The sequence below is a fragment of the Nycticebus coucang genome, chromosome 16 (assembly GCF_027406575.1).
Source record: "Nycticebus coucang isolate mNycCou1 chromosome 16, mNycCou1.pri, whole genome shotgun sequence".
In the NCBI taxonomy this organism is placed as follows: Eukaryota; Metazoa; Chordata; class Mammalia; order Primates; family Lorisidae; genus Nycticebus; species Nycticebus coucang.
In genome coordinates this window covers 40,459,277-40,480,859 of record NC_069795.1, presented here as the reverse complement: position 1 = coordinate 40,480,859, position 21,583 = coordinate 40,459,277, and the positions used below count along the sequence as shown (strand labels likewise).

The 21,583-nt window shown below is 36.3% G+C and overlaps 1 protein-coding gene and 1 pseudogene across 1 annotated transcript; one reads left to right on the top strand and one right to left on the bottom strand.

Annotated features, from left to right (window-relative positions):
- Positions 1 to 1,712: 1,712 nt before the first annotated feature.
- Positions 1,713 to 6,467, bottom strand: LOC128567401 (acyl-CoA-binding protein-like). The gene is made up of 2 exons (XM_053564607.1): positions 6,460 to 6,467; positions 1,713 to 2,031 (listed from the first exon to the last, which is right to left on the bottom strand). The coding sequence occupies exons 1-2, from the start codon at positions 6,465 to 6,467 to the stop codon at positions 1,713 to 1,715; spliced, it is 327 nt and encodes a 108-aa protein (XP_053420582.1).
- Positions 6,468 to 15,424: 8,957 nt separating this feature from the next.
- LOC128568134 (bifunctional purine biosynthesis protein ATIC-like) lies at positions 15,425 to 17,143 on the top strand (annotated as a pseudogene).
- The last annotated feature ends 4,440 nt before the right edge of the window (positions 17,144 to 21,583 follow it).

Sequence of the window (21,583 nt, the reverse complement as noted above, 5' to 3'; positions counted from 1 at the left end):
TAGGTTTTACTTGCAGTATATTTTTAGAAAAATCTTCATGCCCTACCACTCTGTTTTACCAAAGAAAGTATCTTTTGTAAATTCCCCATCTTATGTCATTTCTATAGAGGTGGAATGAGATACTTGGAGAATAGTTAACTGATATTCACTTATGATATTTAATCAGTGGAAGTCATCTATTCAATATGATTTTGCTGTCCTGCAGCAAAAGTCAGATTTGGAATATATTTTTCACTCGGAGGCAGCAGGATGAATTGGACGGGAGGAGTGAGCAGAAGAAAGAAGTGACAATGATCTTAGAGTCTTGTCCATCTGTCTGTCTAAGCAGCGAAGCATGTTTTCTTCCTGAACTAAACAGATTAGACTCCAGACTGTAAATTAAGGATATAATAATGAGTAGAGGAAAATGAACTAACAAAACTCCAGAATAAAACAAAAAGGAATCAACCAGGTTATTATAAAATGAACATTTTAATGCAGAAATGCTGTGTCTTAAGAAGTTATGTAAAATGTTTGGTTTGCTGTTTTCTCTCTTACTGTTGTGAAGGTCTTTGTCAAGGAAATGCATCTCCATTTATTGGCATTTTAGATAATATTCCTGTGTCCTCTTGAAAATTGAAAACAATGAAAAACATTTTGGACTAATCCACTTTGCTGAGGAAATGTTTGCTTTAATTATTTATATGACTTATAATGTGTTAAAAATTAAAGTACAGTAAAAAATTAGGAATGTAAGGTAAAAATACGACTAAGCCGTCTTTATAGGATTAAATTTCAGAAGATTATTATAAAATCTTGTCACTCTACTATCTGGTAATGTTATGAGCTTTCTTGTAATTGAACAAAATAGACTTTCTCTCAACCCAAAAAATAAAAAAATAAAAGTTATAATATTAAGAAAAGTCTCCTATATTTAAAAAGAAAACCAGTAAACAAAAAGGCAGAAACTCCGAAATGCCATACTTCCTTTGCTATCCAGCGAAAACACCTTACTGTTGATTTGGTAGGATGTGGTGGAAGACTCTATCCAGGGTGAGCATCCGATGAATGCCTTCTTCCTGTGTCCACACACGGCAAAAGGAGAAAGAGAACAAACACAGTTCTGCACGCCCATTTCTACGAGCCTGTATACACAATGGGCGTGCAGAAATGTGTTTGCTCTCTTTCTCTTTTTGCCGTGTGTGGACACAGGAAGAAGGCATTCGTCAGATGCTCCCCGTGGATCTTGGACTTCCCAGCTGCCAGAACTGTGAGGCAATGAATTTATGTTCTTTATAAAACACCCAGTCTCAGATATTCCATTATAGCAGCATAAATGGACAAAGACCCCCACCATCTATTGGCCAGCTGTCAAGGAAAAAACACACACACACATACACAAACAAACAAAAAGCAAAACAAAACACCCCGCATACCCCCAACCCAGGGAATAACATAAATGAGCTTAGAAGTGGATAGATATATATACTGCTAACGACAACAACAAATAAACTTTTTTTAAAAAGTAACAAATACATTTTTAATTCAACTCATATAAAAACGACTTGGGGATGGTCAGTAATGATTTTAGCCCGTAATCTGTTGGAGCTATATCCTGAACAGCCTTGAGGAACAGGGTTGACTGGTTATTTCACATCCTCCGCAGTGTTAGAAAAAACAAGGCCTCGTATCAGTTTAAGTTAAATGCATGGCTGGCAACCAAATCCAGTCTCTCATATTCCATATTTTTTCTTTAGCTCTTTGACTTTGTTGATGTCAGCTTTCCTGGCACCTGCCTTGGTAGTCCCTTCTAGCTCATTCCAGGCATCCCACTTGGCCTTGCTTGTGAAGTCCAACATCCCAGGCCATTCTGTAGTCACATCTCCCACACTCGCATGTTTGTAGTGGCCGTAGATGAACAGCATCTCATAGTCTGCTGGCTTGGTCTTGCAGTGCTTAACCTTCTCTGCAGCTTTCTCAAACTCAGGCTGAGATGTGCTGGCAGGGTGACAAAGATTCCCAGAACTCGTGTAGGAGGAAAGCAGCAGGAAGCTACAGTGCAAAAAAAAAAAAATTATTCACAAGGTTTATACTTTGGGGAAAGAAGAATGTTCTTTCTAATAAAAGGTAGCAATCTCTTGAGAGGCCATTCCAACAGGTTGGGAAGCAGAGCCTAGCGGGAATACATGCTTCAAAGAATAGATAAACGGCAACAGTATTTTATACTGAGCAAGGTGGTCAAATATACATATTTAGCAAGCTCTAAGAAGCAGTAATGAATATTTATGAAGGAAAATCATACGCATGTAATTGTGCTTTATCTCTCCCATCCCATCATGGCCAGGAACTCAGTTTTAAAGGTGTTTCTCGGGTCCCTCTTGGCCAAGAGGAATCCAGTCACTTAGCTGAGGCTTTAGGATTTTTAGTTTTAGTTCACATTCTTGTAGCTTAACTGCATGAGACAAACTTACCTGGTTAATTGTATGTAGCTACTGTTCAAGATAAACGATCTATCTTTCCCATTCTTTTCAGCTATATCATTAGCCTAGCGTATCTTAGACATTCTTACTGGCTCTGCCTCTCATTGTGATATTATTAATCTTTGCAAGCAAAGCTGTGTGCTTCAAGACAATCAACAGATGTGTATCAGTAAAATACCGTATTCCGTAGTTTTACTGCACTATCAAAAAATGTATGCGTTGATATTATCAATGGAAAAGAAGCCATACTCTGTAAAGTAATTTGAAGAGATTTATGCTGAGCCAAATTTGAGGACCATGGCCTGGAGCCACACTCAACACTGAGTTTCTAACTCAGTGGCCAAGAAGGAGTGGCTTGGGCAAGTGGACTCACTGTAGTTGGGTTACAGTTTGGTTTTATATATTCCAGGGAGATAGGAATTATAGGAATACATGGAAAAGATTCATTGGTTTGGCCTGAAAAAAAGCCATCTCAAAGGAGAAGGCTTACATGTTACAGGGGGAATTAAAGATTTTTTGGTTGATAGTTGGCTGAAAGAGATAGGGTTTGTCTAAAAGACCAGGAGTCTAGGGAAAGGAATGCTCGAGCTAAGATAAGGGTCTACCAGTTAGAGAGAAGCTACCAGTTGTATACCCAGACTGAAGTGTTTTATTATGTATATTGAGAACTTGTAGATTTGTCTCGCAAAGCCTTAGTCCTGTTAATGAGTTATGACAGGTGTCTCTAAGAAAGGGGAGGAGACTGATAAGGCTTGTCTGACCTCCTTTCCCTAGACTTAGAAACTCAATGTTAGAGGTAGATCCTTGGCCAAGAAGGAGTACATTCAGTTAGCAGGTGGGAGAAAAACCCTTAGGATTTTATTTCAGTACACAATGTAAAACTACCCCTTCAAGATGGGATGCAAAGACTCTATGGTCTTCTGCTTGATAAAATGTTGATGGCCCCATATAAATGCTCAGTAAATACATAATGGTAAGTCTCCTTGACTTTAACATTTACTGTTATCATAACATTTAACTTATCCCTTTCTTGTATGGTTAGTTCTTTTCCAGTTTTTCCTGGCTCCAGTATCTAAATATAGGTACTGTTTATTGGCTTTTTATCATCCTTCTCTTAATTCTGGGTACTTCATCCATCAACTACTACCTTAAAATATCAAAATTGTTTATCATCTATAAGTTTTCCTTGTAGGCTTAACATATTTTTCTTAACCCTGAGCATTCCCTACTTTGCATTATTTTGCTAAGGCGAGACAGCTTTTTGTCCTTCCTAAGGTAACTCCTTATCTCCTTGCCTTCCAGTTTCCGCTGTCCTCTTCTAATCTGTTTGCTTTTAATGATCTTTCGTCTATTAGAGGAAACAGGACTTGATTAATTCCTTCCCTTCACCCAAGAGTGGATTCAAGGGAGGAGAAAATGAGTAGTAAAGAAATATGAAGTCATCAACTTCCTTGTCTAGTTGAAGAAATATTTCTGCAGGGAATGTCTTCTTACATGTAACTCAAAGATGAAGAACTGATGAGGAAGGTTTTTAAAACAAGACTAAATGTCTGCTCAAATTGCTACCTGCACTGCCTTTTGACAAACAGCGAAAAGTTGAAACAATTGACCCCAGGCCTTCAGACAATTACCATCTTTGTCTCTGTGATTCAGCAATTTTGTTTGAATACTATGTGAGTACGAAATTACCAGCTTTAGGCAGTTTCCTCCCCCTACTGATTTCTTAGCAAGATAATATGTAACCTCAGTTATGGCAAATAATATTCTGGGTCTATAAAGTGAGTTAGAATGCAGCACAGCACAGCCAGTTTAAATTACAGTTATGGTTCATTAAAGTGGCTTCTATTACCCACCTAAATCAATTTGGCTGCACAAACAGATGCCATGTGAGATGTATATGTTTTCTTTCCACTCTTTTTTGTTTTTTTCCTGTAATGTTTATTTTTTAAGGGGGGAATTAAGCAAAGATATTCTTAAAACTTAGTACTGAGTTTCTCAGGCAGTAGAAACTAGGCCACTGTTCAATAAAATAATGTCACCAGATTCTTAACATCAAACGCCCCACTGCTTTGGATAACTTTGTCCTTGGAATAACAGGTCTGACCTCATTATTTACCGATGCTTCTGGCTTCCTTTTTAAGATCAAGAAAAAGAAAATAATAGTCCCAGCGAGGCAGGAACTGATGGCCTTCTTTCTTGGTAAAACTTGTAAAAACTTCCCTGCCCCCAGCCAGTTTCAGCTGCATAGGTGGCCATCCAGCTAGAAACTGTTTTCCAGCCCCCTTTGGATCCAAGTGTGCTTTATTGGGTTTAGCCAGTTGGGTGTGAACAAAAAGTAATATGGCCACTTTCAGTTCTTCCCCGTAAAATATTGGACATGTGCACGTCCCCCTCTTTTTCCACTTTCTGCTGGCCAGAATGAAAGAGCCTTCAGGAGTCATGTAAGACATAATGCTTGGCAAAATAAGATAAAGGAACTTGAGTTTCTAAATGATAGAATATAGGCAGAGCTTTCCAATAGACAGATTCTTAACTTGGGACCATTTGTGGGAGGTAAATAAACTTCTGCCTTAATTAAGCCACCTTAGTTTTTAAGTATCTTTGCTATAGGAGCTTAAAATTTACTTTTACCTATACAGCCTGTTCTCAATTGATACCTGGAATAATAACTTCAGTTTAGTTCTGAGAAAACTGTACTCAATGTGGAGAGAGAATGTAATTGTTACTTAACATAACACTGGACTGAAACACATGAAACCAGTACTAAGTCATAGAAGATCACAGCTCAAGTTCAGCTCTGCAAGCTGTGAGAACTTGAGTTAATTATACAGCTTATTTTATTCATTACCTTTATTGTTATCAGCTTCTGAGTGGAGGATTTTCCAGGTTCTTGGTGATCGTTAGAAGAAAAGAATTTCAGGATGTATTGTATAAGTCAAGCAAGAAACAACTTTATTTTTTTTCTTTTGAGAGCCAAAGTACACTCCCGAGAGAGAGTGAGCAGTCTCAAAAAGAACAGATGGAAAGGAAGTGTTTTTTAGTCTTTTGAAGTCTTATTAATTGAGGAGAGGAATATTAAAGGTTAAGGGACTGGCTTTTGCTGAGAATTTGGGTAGTAATTCCTAGAATTCCCTCTTATTTTTATACTTTATATTGTTTTGGAATTGTCATGATGATTTCAAAGGCAGAGAAGTTTTAAAACCACAATGTAAGTGATATTGCAATTTGCCAAATTTCATAAAAGGTGGAAGAGTTAACTGACAATCTGGCTGAAATGGTTATCGGCTCCCCCTAGTTAGCTTCTACGTGAGAGTTGCTTACTTTAACATCTGGCACCCGAGTTTTAAGCCCCTGCATCTGTTCTCAGTCCTGTCCCCTATAGGGTCTGCTAACATTATCACATCACATAATACACTGACTATTAACTAGTTTGTTTGCTTATGGTCAGTTTCCTTCCAAGATATGAGTTACACAAATACAATTAATTTGAATACTTTTAAACCAAATCATTTATCTCTAGCACATAGACTAGGAATTGACATATAGTTTAAATGCCATAAACATTTGTTGAATTTATAGCACTCTGGGAGGCTAAGGCAAGTGGATTGCCTGAGCTCACAGGTTTAAGACCAGCCTGAGCCAGAGCAAGACCTCATTTCCGAAAAAAAAATAGGCAGGAATTGTGGCGGGCACCTTTGGTCCCAGATACTTGAGAGGCCGAGGCAGGAGAATTGCTTATGCCCAAGAGTTTGAGGTTGCTGTGAGCTGTGATACCACAGCAGTCCACAGAAGGTGACAAAGTAAGAATCTGGCTCAAAAAAAAAAAATATTTGTTGAATTAACTGTACTTTTCTTGTCCCCTTTATGTCAAATATGAAAATTTGATAAAATAACCACTAAAATCTTTATAACATTTAATGAAAATTAGTTTAATAAAAATGTGGAAATTCCACCAATTCATTGTGGCTTTATTAGTGTCAAAATAAAATTACAAACTTACCTTGACATTGAGCAAATAGCTCATATGTAACAGGCACTAAACTAAGTCATGATAATAAGAAGGACTTGGAGGATAACACTCTTTGTGGTATGGGGTTAGGTGAAGTTAGGGCACGGTGATCATAGACTGAAAAATAATTCCCTCATTACTTAAAATTAAGACATAATGTGCTATGATACCATTGGATAAGGGTTATTAGAGATGTGTAAAAAGTGTTGTGAGAATGCAGAATGAGAATGGAAATTTTATGCCCTTTGAGAATGAAACGAGGGAGATTAGAGATATTTAAACTATGTCTTGAAGAATAAATTTCCTAGACAAAGATATTGAGAAAGTCATTTTAGGCAGAGAGATTATTAATATGAATAACACATACTCAAAAAATAATGAATAACTGGTCGGGGAAGAATGCAATTTAAAGGGAATAGAAACATATGCATGGAGATGAGAAACATTTTGGTGATAAAGTGATTTTACTTAATTTTGGACAAACCTGCTTTCTCCCAAATTGCCTCCCCCTACAGTAATGACATAATAAATATTTTAAAAATTACTACAGCAGTGGGGTTCTGTAGGTGGGACAGGAAGGCATAAGGAATCACACACAGACTTGGAGTGTGAAGAGGGTGCTGTAGGGAATTAATTAGGCTGTGATGGTTACTGAAAAAAAGCAAGTATTACATATATAAAAATGATCATAAATTAATCATATTCTTGAAAATGGTCTGCAGAATTTCTGCCACACTCTAAAAGGTTAAGTCATGGAGTAACTAACTTCCAAATGTTAAATACCCAGATGTGGTTCATACTGATGTTGCTGTATGATCTTAAGCAAGTGACCTTGGCCCATCCACTACATACTGAAGGGATTTTTACTGAGTCCCATATTCATTTCTAAGATTTATAACATATAAAATTGGATTCGTTCTCTTGCACCTTGAGCGCCTATAATATTATATGATTCCCAAGATTAATAAAACTATTTTTAATGTTTCTATTAATCTATATATTTGAAATTTGGTATGCAGAACTGGATAATGTACTCCATTTAGTAAAATATTCATGCACCTTAAAATATTCTTAATTAACATTTTTAAAAAGGCATTTAAATATATTAACCATAGAGTGAGTGAGAATGTATAAAGATGACATGGTACTTTATTTAAAATTTTTCTTGTTTTTCTTCATCTCCCTAATTTACTTATGTTTTAATCATAAAAGAAAATATTTCCTAGTAACTTTTTTTCATTCAATATGTGTAGACATGCCAGGGACTTGATGATTTGAAGAAGGTGAGAGCAAGCTGTTTTAATTTCTTCTGATCTTTTCCTTCAGATGCTTATTATAGTAGCCCAAGAAGATTTTAGAATTCTTTCTAAGAGATGATTGTAGTGAAATATCCTCCCATTGAGGATATAATAATATAAAGCAGCTAGTATTAATACATGTGAAAGAAGAAGCCATTAGCGAAGTTGTGACATTTCCAAATTAAAAGATAGTAATAGAGCTCAGAACTGACCTCTTCCTTTATGGATGAGTTGGTATTGTTTTAATGGTCAAGTCTGCATGGTTGGAAAAAATATGAAGGGATTCCAGTCTTTTGCAGTTTCGCTCAAAGGGGCTGATATCTAATACATGGATAAATTAAAAAATCAATATTTCCTCATTTATGAGACTAAAATTGAATTCTCATTTATAGAGGTTATATATGGACTTTTACATAATTTCCATTCATCTGAACTCTAACAAATTTTCTCACTATGGTTGTAAACCATCCCCCTCCTCCCTCTACCTTAGAACAATTATGTAGCTATTTAGGACACACAAAAGTAGGACTATCTGACTATTATATATTACCTTGTCACATTATATTTTCAAATCTTTCTGAGTTTATGTAAACTGAAATATAAAACTTCAAAGTTCAGGATGCACTTCTATCATATCACTACTTGTAGTCATTTTTAGTCTTAAGGTAGGAGAAAAAGCTAAAGTTCACTTAAAAATAATTCTGTCTGTGATATAAATCAGAAGAAATGGCACATGATTTGGAAGCTCTTTTAAAGAAAATCAGTAATAGCTTCACTAAGTTGTAAAGATTATCCACTGTGCTAATAATAGTGGTAAATACTGCGTGTGGGTGCTTAATGTTAGATCACTCAAATACCCTTTAGAAAACTTCAAATATAAAAAAAGCCTGAAAGGAACGGATTAAAGGGAAAAACTATGTAATTGTTGTTAGACTAATGGGAGATGCTAGTTCAAATCTTTCCCTTTGGAAACTAAATTACTCTCATAGAAGCAATGATGTTTTGCGCCTTCATCTTTGTGCATGTACTCCTTCCCGAAATAATTGCACTCGTCATACAGCTGGGGCTGGGATGGCGACCAATTTCCTTCACAGCCTCTCCCCTCCTGCTGCCTTTGGTATAGGTATATTCAGACACTCTCAAAGCCACTTGAAAGGTGTTTGACTCACAGAACTGAAAGTTCACACTTACTAATGAGTTCATGTGCTTTCAAGTAAGTGAACTTGTTTAAATTACATATTTTAAAAGTATAATTTGAAAGGTCTTAGAGGTAGCAAGTATTTCACAAAAAGTTAAAAAAATTGCAAAGGGCTGGAGCTGAGAAGAGCATATTTTAGGTTTATAACACACAGTTATGCATGGGCATAGCGATGAATTAATGTGCATTACAATCACTTGGGGAATTAAAAAAATACCAATGCCAGTTTCATCCCTAAACCAATTAAATCATATACTACCAGAGCAGTGGATATCATTCTTGAAGAGGGGGATCTTTTAAACCTCTCAATACCACAGCCACATTTTAGACCAATTAAACCAATTAAATCAGAATCTCCAGATAATGGGGTCTAGACAGAATTATTTTTTAAGATTGACAGGTAATTCTAATGCCCAGGTAAGTTTGAAAAGCAAGTATAAAAGTAGATCCCAACCATTTGTTTGTTTAAAAAGCTCTCTAGGTTTCTTCTAATTGAGTTCAGGTTTATGAATCCCTGGTATAGATGAAGAATTACTGTCTTCAGAGAGAAGATTGTCAAACTTCAGGTAACTGGGTAGCCTCAGGTAAGACTACTAAGTTAATTTGACTTCTAGGTCCAGTGTTTCTCATTTTCCACTGTCTTATCTCACTCAGTTCCTAAATCCCTTTTTTTTTTTGTGACAGAGTCTTACTATGTTGCCCTAGTAAGACTGGTGCCGTAGTGTCACAGCTCACAGCAACCTCAAGCGATTCTCTTGCCTCAGCCTCCCAAGTAGCTGGGACTATAGGCACCCGCCACAATGCCTGGCTATTTTTTGGTTGTAGTTGTCATTGTTGTTTGGCAGGCCCTGGCAGGGTTTGAAAGCCCCAGCTCCAATGTATGTGGCTGGCGCTCTAGCCGCTGAGCTACGGGCGCTGAGCCACAGTTTCTAAATTCTACCAATACTCTGGGTTGTCATTTTGTGATTATTAGAGTGGAACATAGACTTGAGAGTATTTACTAAGCTTCTGACAAAAGAAAACAAAAACAACCCTGTGAAAACCACAAAGCCTCAGAAGGCTCATGAAAGTAAATGAAATGCTTGATAAGTGAGTGAAATTATGAGTATGCCAAGAGGAAGAGGACATCTCAGGGACCTTGCTCCTGAAATTGCACTGTTGAAAGTCACGTGCTATCTCACATTCCAATCACTTTGAGATGAATCATAGCAAGTTACACAATGTATAATTGTGGGGAAGGAGTCATCACAATCCTGACAAGAGCACAGCCGTTTTGGGAGACAGCTAGTACGAGGGAGAAGGCCAGAAACCAAGTTGTATGACCACAGCAACCCCTGTAAATCCTTACAATCCTGCAAGAGTATATCTATCCTGAAAGGAGAGCTAGTAATAGAAAGTAGAGACCAGATGGCATATCAGAGACCAAACAGCAACCTCTTCCCCACACTCCCTGAATGCGTCAAGGCTAGTGTTCCTGGGAAACATCAGAACAATCTCCTACCCTGGTCCTGGCTGAGCCCGGCCTGATAAGGCCCTGGTGTAAGATTAAGACTCACGTAGAAAGCAGTAATTCTAAGATCAGTCCCTGACACAGCTTCATTCACTCTGCAGAAAAAAGATGACACCTCTTACTTGCATCCCAAGTATACTAATAAAAGCCCCTGGAAACAGTCAGACTCCACTCCGGACTTTCTTCTCCTCTCTTTTAATAAACCCTTTCTAACACCTGGACTGGATCCCTCTTTTTTACAGACCCTTCCCCACAGCTGTATTCTGGTACCTGTCATCTTAAGATAGATTTACATAAAAAAAATAGGAGATGGTAATTTGCTTCCAAATGTATTCTTTGAGTAATGAGGTGTTGTATTAGCGTTTTATATTTGCCATAATAAAGTACCAAAGAATGAGGAGCTTAAACAACAGATCCTTATTTTTTCACAGTTCAGATGGCTGGCAGTCTGAAGTCCAGGTGTTTGTGGGCTTGGTTTCTTCCGAGGCCTCTCTGCTTGGTTTCTAGGTGGCCATCGTCTCCCCCTGTCTTCCCTCTGTCCACATCATGTCCAAGTCCTAATTTTCCTTCCTTAAAAAGACAGCAGTCATATGGGATTAGGGCCGCATTTATGGCCTTTTTTTTTTTAAATCTTAATTACACGTTAAAAAACCCTTCTTACAAATACAAATTCTGAGTACTGGTTGTTAGGACACCAACATATGAATTTGCAGTGAGGGAAACAATCCTGCCTATGACAGGTGGAAATTCTATTCAGGAATGCTAAAGTGCCTCTGTTTAGAAATATATATTTAGGGAAACCACTGCTATTAGCCTTATCTGAGATGTATAATTTTTGGTCATAGAATGATCACAGAAAAACGAGAAACCATTCAAGTTTACGAATGGTCTTACAGTAGGGCAATTGTACCATCTTTCTACACAAAAAATAGTGCTTATACAAATTTGTATCAAAATATGTATTTTGAAGTCTCTTGTGACATTTTCCAATTGTCTTAACTTCCATGCCTAAACTAGATTATCTGGTAGTCACTATACCCTGACATTTGAAGGCTTTTTAAAATATCTTCAACTGCATCAGACACTTTTATTCTATGTAGAAACGTGGCATGTCTACATAAATAGCTCAAACGTAACAAGAAGAAATTTTGTCTAAGTTATAATTGCTTTTATTAGCATGCCACATGTATGTTTATTGCAGACACAAACTTTCTCTCAGCATTCCAATATTAAAAGCTATAGAAGATATATAATTCAAGGGGGTTGATGGCACAGCACTGAGAATAATGAAAATTCCCAGCGTAAGTTTTATAAACTAGAGGGTTATGGACCTTGTGCTATTTAAAAACTGTAACATATGGTACAGACTATAATTGATTTGATTTTTCACAACTTTTGAACAATAGTACATACTAGTACTATGTATTAGAAAGTAATTTTAAAACCCTTTTAAATGTATTCTCTAATACACTTGTTAAATTGAGTTATAATTTATCTGTAACGGAATACCAAAGTGACTGTATCTCTATTAAGAATTTAGAACATTTATTTTGACACCCCTTCCCAGCAAATCCTTTTCCACCCCTACTAAGCTATTTTCTACAGCCCCTGTTATTTTAGGCCAGAGTTTTGCTGATTGCTCTGCCACTACATAGATTGAATCACCTTTTCTCCAGTTTCTGATAGAGTTTTCTTCAGTTTTTCCATCCTTCATTAACAACCTCTTTAAGACCCTTCCCCCTTCTGTCTGCTGCCCAATACCAGTACTAATGATACTGTATGCCTTGGTTTTCTTATACATCACTATCCCATTTGTGGTAATAATTTTGACTTCAATCACCAAAGAGTTTTTTTCTTAACTTCCTATAAATGGAATCACACTGCTTCTTTTTGTTCAACATAGTATCTGTGAGATTCATCCACAATTTTATATGTATCAGTAGTTTTTTTCTTCTTTGAGTACAGTGTAGTATTCCATTGTGGTGCTTCAATTGCTTATTCTTCTGATGAACATTTACCATATTTCTAGTTTTAAGGGGGTATGAATATGGTTTCTATGAATACATTTTTTTTCACTTGCATTTTGGGGAACCAGGGCTCTCATTCTCTTGGATATATACATGAGAGTAGAATTGCTGGGTCATAAGGCAGACATATGTTTAGTTTTAGTGAATACTTGCAAACAGTTTTCCAGCAATGTACAAGACTTATAGTTGATTCATGTCTAAATGTTCATAGAGCCACACAAAAAGCCCAGCCATTGGGTGTTTAACTGCCAAATATGTGGTGCTTGGATAAATGCAAGATTTGATAAATAAAGCATAAATAAAATCCTTTTAAAGTTAAATTTACTTCAAATATTCTGCTATATTTCAATCAAACTATTTGTTCTTTTTGTGTCTCTAATTATAATTACTGAATTTTTTAATGAAAACATATGGCAGTAGTTTTTTCAGAAATATGGTAATGCAATAATTTATGATTCTTTTCCCTATATATATGCCAAACTAGGCTGTTTTACTAAAAGATTTTAAAAGCTACGTTAATTACAACTCTTCTCTTTATAGACAAGATGACAATAAGGTAGTAATTTATACTAAAAAAGAACAGGAATTTAAATGTATTATAACAAGAAAATTGTCAAAACTTTTATATATGGATTTTATTTGAGCTTAAAAATTGTTCTGAAATATTATTTCTTCTTGGCAGAAGAAACAAAGAAATCGGATTTATAGAGATTTAAGTTGCTGAAGTTTATGGCAATTTAATGACATATGTTATTACATATGACATAATCTAGATCCAGTTTTTAGACTAAAAGCAAAACCTCCAGATCCAATTTTTTTTTATTGAAGTCCAAAATCTTATTTCTCTGTAAAAAATAAGCATGCATTTGAAATGTGAATTCAATTATTTTCAAGGCACAACATGATCATTTCTGGATTTAAATTAATCATATTTATGATATTACTTTTAATATTTAAATATAGATTATAACTTTACTGTTAAATGCTCATATAAATTTTATTATGTTTTAAAACCTATTGAAGTATAATGAATTTGTCTGCAATTACTTTATCATATTACAATACAAATAATTTTTTTAAATGTTTTTTGGTATTTTTAAAGTGGAGGGATATTTCAGGTATACTTTTATTTTATCTTTGGTTGTCAATAAAATATATGCAGAATTCAGATAACTCTTCAATTTAATGTGGGTGTCTGGGGCTCTGTGGTCTCAGGAATATTTCTAGTGTGTTGAAAATATAATGAAGCACTTAGAGGCAATTTCTTCCTATTGTACTACATTGCTTTGTCTTGCTAGGATTCTCACTTGGTCTGTAGACATGATTCTAAATTAGAAAATCTAATGATTTTTTATTAAACTTGACTGCACCAAACTGATGGTACATGTTATTTGAATTTTTTCCACAAATACCTATGAAACCATAACATCATATCATTATGTTAACATCGTATCATTGAAGCAAGAACAAATGTTTTTATTTAATTTATTTGATGTATTTTAAGTTTTGAAAAGCATGCTGTCAAGGTAGACTTGTAGTCAGAAGATCTGGGTTTCAGATGTTTATCTGAACCTGAATAGTCATTAGTGGGTCTCATTTTCTCAACCGTAAAATAAATTGGACTAAATGAAGCTCAAAAACCCTTAAAGCTTTAAGAATATATATGTTGATGTTATGTATAATTTTTCTGGCTTTTTAGATCATCTTCTCTCTCCTTGCTATTGCAGCTCCTATTTTGAAAAACACATCTTATTGTTCCTTTTTCAAAGAGGAGAAAGTACCTCCTGCCAGATTATGATTAAAAGATGATTCTCGAGCTGCACATTATGGTAATAATATTGATGTCTTTGTTTCAGGTCCTTCTGGGCAGAGGCATTATACTGCTTTTGAAAAGATTGCTATTCTTGTTGAAGACTTGCTATAACCCTTACCACTTTGAAGAACAGGCTCTCCGTAGCTTCCCAGCCTTTTTCATTTCCTCCAAATCCATTGAATGAGATTTTCATTTCATATCTCAATTGACTCGTATATTTGAGTAATGCACTTTGTTAAGATGATTTCACAAAAAGGCTTTATTAAGGCTTTTTTTCATTTCATATCTTTTAAGATTTATTAAAATTTCCTATCGTCCTTGCACCTTATAAAAAAAATTTGGCATGCGGTAGGGGTTCAAAAATGTTTCTGTTAGTTGGATTCACCTCAGTCAAATAACCAAGAAATAAAGTATTTGAAGTAAATGGAACCTAATGTTTTTTGAACTTAAAAACAAAATGCATCATTATACAAGTAATACAATTCCTTCTAATATGTAATCCTTGCTTCTCTGAGTTCTTAATGACTGTATTGAACTGATGATCTCCTACCATTAGGACAGAGTATCATCATTATTTTCACCCCTTATTGCCCTTTGTTTTTGTTTTTGTTTTGTTTTTGCTGTTTTTGGCCGGGGCTGGGTTTGAACCCACCACCTCCGGCATATGGGGCCAGAGCCCTATTCCTTTGAGCCACAGGCACTGCCCCTTGTATTCCCCTTTGTACAGTGAAGCTTCCTAAATGATATAGTCAACCAAATGTTCCCAGATAACTCTATATTTTTAATTTTCCAGATTTTCTCATGTCTATTTTTTTGCATTTAATCCTTTAAATCTTAGATAGCTAAGGAGCTAAATATACTAGAATAATGCATTAAAAAAGTATGTTTTGACCACAGAAACTTGCATTTTATCTCTAAATCCTATTTTATATAGTTTAGAGATCTTTTTATGCTGGTTCCTAACTCTGTTCTTTGTAGGTCATATCATGAATTACCTCTATATGAGCAGCATATTGCTGCATTGTTTGTTTTTTAAAATAGTTATTAAGGATTCCTCACGTGGCATTCCCCAGCCGCTGGCAGCTCACTCTGGACCCTGCTGTTGCAGCCATGGCTCCAGGCCAGCTCGTCCTATTTGGTGTCTCTGACAAAACCCACCTTGTGGAATTTGCAAGAACCCTAACTTCTCTTGGTTTCAATCTAATTGCTTCTGGAGGGACTGCAAAGGCCCTCAGGGAAGCTGGGCTACCATCAGAGATGTTCCTGACCTGATGGGATTTCCTGAAATGTTGGGGGGCGGGGGATGGGTCATGTGAAAACTTTGCACCCTGCAGTCCATGCAGGTATCCTGACTCGTAAGACCCCAGAAGATAATGCTGACATGGCCAGACTTGATTTCAAGTAAGAGCTGTTAGCTTGTAAACTGTATTCCTTCGTGAAGACAGTGGATTCTCCACATATAACTGATGAGGGGGCTCTTGAGCAAATTGAAATTAGTGCCGTAACCTTACTGAGAGCCGCAGCCAAAACCATGCTCCAGTGACAGTGGAGTGTGACCCAGATGACTGTGTGTCAGTGTCCACAGAGATGCAGAGCTCTGAGAGTGAGGATGCCTCCTTGGAGACTAAACGCCAGTCAGCCTTGAAGGCATTTGCTCATAGGTAGAGCACAATATTAGGAAGGAATTTCTGATTAGTTCAGGAACCAGTTACAGTAAGGAACATCTCAGGTGCCCTTGAGTATGGAATGAACCTCATCAAACTCTGCCTAGCTGTACACGATGAAGCCCAAGCTTCCCATCACAGTTCTAAATAGAGCTTCTGGATTTATAAACTTACGTGATGCTTTGAATGCTTGGCAGCTGGCAAAGGAGCTCAAAGAGGTATTAGGAATTCCAGCCGTTGCCTCTTTGAAACATGTCAGCCCAGAAGGTGCTGCTGTTGGAATTCCACTCAGTGAAGATGAAGCCAAAGTCTGCATGGCCTATGATCTCTATCAGACCCGCACTGCTGTATCAACCGCATATGCACGAGCAAGAGGGGCTTTTGGATGTCTTCATTTGGTAATTTTATTGCATTATGTGATGTTTCTGATGTACCAACAGCAAAAATTCTATCCAGAGAAGTATCTGATGGTATTATTGCTCCAGGATATGAAGAAGAAACCTTGAAAATACTTTCTAAAAAGAAAAGTGAGACTACTGTGTTCTTCGGATGGACCAGTCTTATAAATCAAATGAAAATGAAATTTCAACACTCTTTGGTCTTCATTAAGTCATTATTAGCAAGAATAAACATCTCTCAGTCTGCCGCCAGGGACCTCCTTGTGGCCACCATTGCAAGTACACATTGCAAGTACACTCAGTCAAATTCTGTGTGCTATGCCAGGAATGGCAGGTTACTGGCATCAGAGCAGGACAGCAGTCTCGGATACACAAGGCAAATGATTGGTGGCTGAGGCACCATCCACAGGTGCTTTCAATTAAGTTTAAACCAAGAGTGAAGAGAGCAGACATCTCCAATGCCATCGACCAATATGTGACTGGAACCACTGGTGAGGAGGAAGATTTGATGAAGTGGAAGGCACTGTTTGAGGAGGTCCCTGAATTACTAAGGTAGAGAAGAAGGAATGGATCCACAGACTAAGTGAAGTTTCTGTCAGCTCTGATGACTTCTTTCCTTTCCTGGATAACGCAGATGAGCTAAAAGGAGAGGCGCGGCGTACATTGCTGCTCCCTTCGGGCCTGCTGCTGACAAAATTGTGCCAGAGGCTTGTGATGAACTGGGAATAAGCCTCACTCACACTAATGTTTGGTTCTTCCACCACTGATTTGGTCACACGTTGTTTTATAGTTTGCATATGTGCAGGTGAATTCATGTGTAGAATTTCAAAAATAACTTGGTTTAAAAAAACATTAAATCCTAATAACTGAAAATAATAGTTATTAAGGTATATAACACAGATAATTACTAAGTGATATGCTATTCTGCATATATAAAATATTAGCGATGTCTTGTGTCCCAGAAATTTTTAAAGTCTAATACAGGGCATTCCAAACTCACCCCTGAAGTCACCACACATAAAGAAAATGGGAAATTACAAAGAGGTGGCCAACATGCAAAGAATATTTTGTAAATATTTTGTAAAATTTCATAATGTATATTTTGTAAATAAGGGTACATTTAGCTACAATTTCCCATCTTTCCTATGTAGAGGGAAAATAACTTGGGGGTGATTTTTGGGATGCCCTGTATATTTCAAATATACAAAGAAATAGAGAGGATAGTGCATTATTAAAACCCTTTATAAAAACCCTAGCTACATGAAATCTTAACTGATTTTATACATTGTCTTGATAGTTTCATAGTTTTAAAAAGAAAGAATACTTTAAAGATATAATAGAAGTATGTTTTCATTTATAGTCTAATCATTTTTATATGTTTGCATGACACACTTTACTACAATATTTGCTTTATTGTGGTGGAATGGAACCCATCCACAATATTTCCAAAGCATGCCTGGATGTCTATACTAATTATGGATCTGGAACTGGGGAAATAACCACAGATGGGATCAGGGACCCACTGGACCAACTTCTGTGGCTCCATCCTTGCTTTTTCTTTTTTAATTTCAGGTCAATGTGAGGTAGTGTAATCATTTTTAAAAGAATGTTACTAGTGGGATTGATTTTTATCCTTTATCTTGTTTTATTTTTGTTTAGAACAGAATATTTATTTATTCATTTATCTATTTAAGCAAGAAACATTTATTGAGTGTCTAGTACAGGACTGGGGAATCTATTTTGGAAGTCCATATTAATTTAGCTATAATCAAATAAGGCCATTTTCAAGAAACTTCAATTAGATACACTTAGAAATGTACACTGTTTTGTAAAAATTAACTACTATGGACTTAATAACTTCAAAACATGAAAACTGTTAGATTTAAATTTAACTAATCTTTTAATGACTCTGTTGTGTCTGTTTTTTACTGGAAAGCATTTGAATATTTTTTTTTTGTTTGTTTTGAGACAGTGCCTCAGTAGAGTGCTGTGGCATCACAGCTCACAGCAACCTCAAACTTTTGAGTTTAAGCTATTCTCTTGCCTCAGCCTCCCAAGTAGCTGGGAGTATAGGCACCTGCCACAGTGCCTGGCTATTTTTTTTTTGTTGTTGTTGTAGTTGTCATTGTTTGGCAAGCCCAGGCCAGGTTTGAACCCACCAGCCCCAGAGTATGTGGCCAGCTCCCTAGCCGCTGAGCTACAGGTGCTGCCCATTTGAATATTTGGTTGCAGTATGAGCATCTGCAGTTTAGGTGTTTCTCTAGATGAGTATTAGTCATTTGTGAACTTAAGGCATCTTGATTTGGGTTAGGTAGGAAAATGTAGCTTCACAGCAGTAAATGTTTGAAAAATAAGAAAGCATTTTCAGACATGTTGCCAAAGGTGTGAGTATTCTATCGCATTTTTCCATGTTTTGATTGGATCTTTTTTAACATCAAGTAATGATAGTGAACCCATTGTACTCTCCAATTAATAGGTCTCTAACAGCTGCGTATTCTTCAGATTATTCACATATATCATCCTGCTCCTCAATGACTTTTGCTAACTGGGGAAAATGGTCATCTGAAATTTTCTTTTGAAAAAGCGTTTTGAAAAGCTTTTCTGGAAACACTTGGATTTTCACCACATATCATATATATACTGAGTTTTACCTTACAAAGACTTATTCAAGTTACTTTGATTTGACATGATGTTACAGAAATGCTGCATTCCTATAGAAATAATCTTTCAATAATTCACATTGATAATTCTTTTCTTTGCAAAATTTAACTCTTTATTCTTACAGAGATAAAATGTTAGCTAACACCTGTTCCTGTGATAGCCAACACACCTTAGCAAATCCACATTGAATAAACTATGGTTGCACTTTAGAATATCACAAAACTGACAATACCGTGTTGCATTTGCATGGATATAGTTAACAATACTTATAACTTGTTGCAAAGTATCACTTAAAACAGCAGATTTAGCACAGAGATTTTGTTGATGCAAGATACAGGGAAAAGAGCTGAGAACATCTGGATCTGTTGTGCAATAAATCCTTCATGCGTCCCTGTCATGGAAAGAGCATCATCTGTACATACATCCACTAAATTTACCAAATTCAGTCTAACTTCATGACATTTATTCTGAAAATTGTTGAAGACATCTCTTGACTATGTTTCATTTGCAAGAATGCCCAAAATGAGTAACTCCTCATAGCAACAAAAATCATCCGTTCTGACCTGAATCATGTACAAACCTTGTGCTGAGTTCAGTAGCAGTACATGATTCATCTAAAGTGATTCAATAATATATGTTTTCCTTTTTAAGCATTGCATAAAGTTATTTTGTCAAGTTAAAGGTTACTTCATGCTTCTGATCAGTTTTGGTGCTCCCTGAAAGAGGGAGTTGTTTGTACTTTGAAACATTACCAGAGTCCTAAAATTACTACAATGAATTCTTTCGCAATTTCTACATCACTGAATGGTTTCAATCCCCCCAACCCCCAGTATATAAGGCACTTTATAAGATAATTCAGTGGCATTACTTACAGGTCTTGCTGCTGCCTGAAAGAATTGCCTGTGCTTTTGTTTTTACCTTTTACTTTTTTGTAGTATAATCTCTCATGCCTCTCCCTTTAATTTAAAATATTTGTGGCCCTTATAAGTGTTATAATGCTGATAAGCACTGAATTTCTTTAATTTTGATATTGCAGTTATCACAAAGCAAGAAAATCATCTTATCATTAGCAGAAACAAGATAATATTGCAATTCCCAGTCATCCTTAAAAAAAAAAAAAAAATGTTTTCTACCATCAGCATTCCCCTGCTCTTCTTTGACATAAATAAGGCTGTTAAGCAGACAGAACTAAAATATACTGTTGAGCTGTTCAACCATTCACAAATCCCATTTCAAAGAGAAACAAAGTGCTGTTGTCAAAAGCTGAAAAAGACTGATATACTTGAGCCTTGTGACCTCTCACCAGCCAGTCTTGTGGCAGTGGCACCAATCAGGCAGGGAAGTTAGAACTAAATCATGACTATCGTAGCCATCAGTTTAGCCTATATGACTTACCAATGGTCTGATTGTGTTGTCCAACCTGGGAGGATTATTTGTCTGAAACTTATTTTATTCTTTGGTATCTTAAGTACATTTATTTTAAAAATAAAATAAAAATATAAAAGATGGATAAAAGTGTATCTGTAGAAATAAAAGTATTTGTTTTGTAAAATTTGGATTCAGTCGAAAGGCTATACGTAAGGACCAGCACTATGAAAGATGTAAGGAAGAATAATCATCATTCTTGTCCTTAAAGACCAAATGAGAGCTAGGGTGGGGTGAAGTCAGATAAGAAAAAATCCCCAAATCACTATAGTACTATGATAATGACAAGTGGCATAAAAATGGCCAAATGAACCTGTAGAGAATGCATGATTAGAAAGTGCTTTGAGAAAGACGTGGCACTTGAGTTGAAGCTTGAGGTTTGAATTCTGTTTCTTAGAGATGGCTTTATGATTTTCATCTATTGCTTGGCAAAACATGAATTTGGTCAAATGGCTGTACCTATATATTTCAGATGGCATTTATCTCATTGAAAATATATATGTGTGGTCATTGATTATCTGTGAAAGCTAGCCTTCAAGTGGCCTTGTGGAGTATTTATTTATTTATTTGTTTGTTTATTTATTTATTTATTTATTGTTAGAGACAGGATCTTACTCTGTCACCCAGGCTGGGATGCAGTGGTGTGATCATAGCTTTTGCAGCCTCAAACTCCTCCCTCAGTTGAAGTGATCCTCCTCCTTCACCCTCTCAAGTTACTGAGACTACAGCTGTATACCAGTACAATGGATTAATTTTTCTTATTTTTTGCAGAGACGGGGTCATGGTAAGTAAGTAAGTAAGCCCAAGTAAGTCTCAAACCCCTGGCTTCAAGTGATTCTCCTTTCTCAGCCTCACAAAGGGCTAGGATTATAGGCATTAACCACTCTGCTCAGCTGCAAGTCGCCTTAGAGCAGTCGCACACCAATGCCAATTAAGTACCCAATGAACAACCCCAGAATAGCTAGTACTATAATTTTGTGTAAAATGTGTGCATTTTGCATATCATTGTATAAGCAACTAGCAACACTGTAATCACATTCTCTGCATGTTCTTTTCATTATATTTCCTTCCCTTGATGTGCGGCTGGACAGATGTGTTTGCTGCGTTCACTGCAAATATGC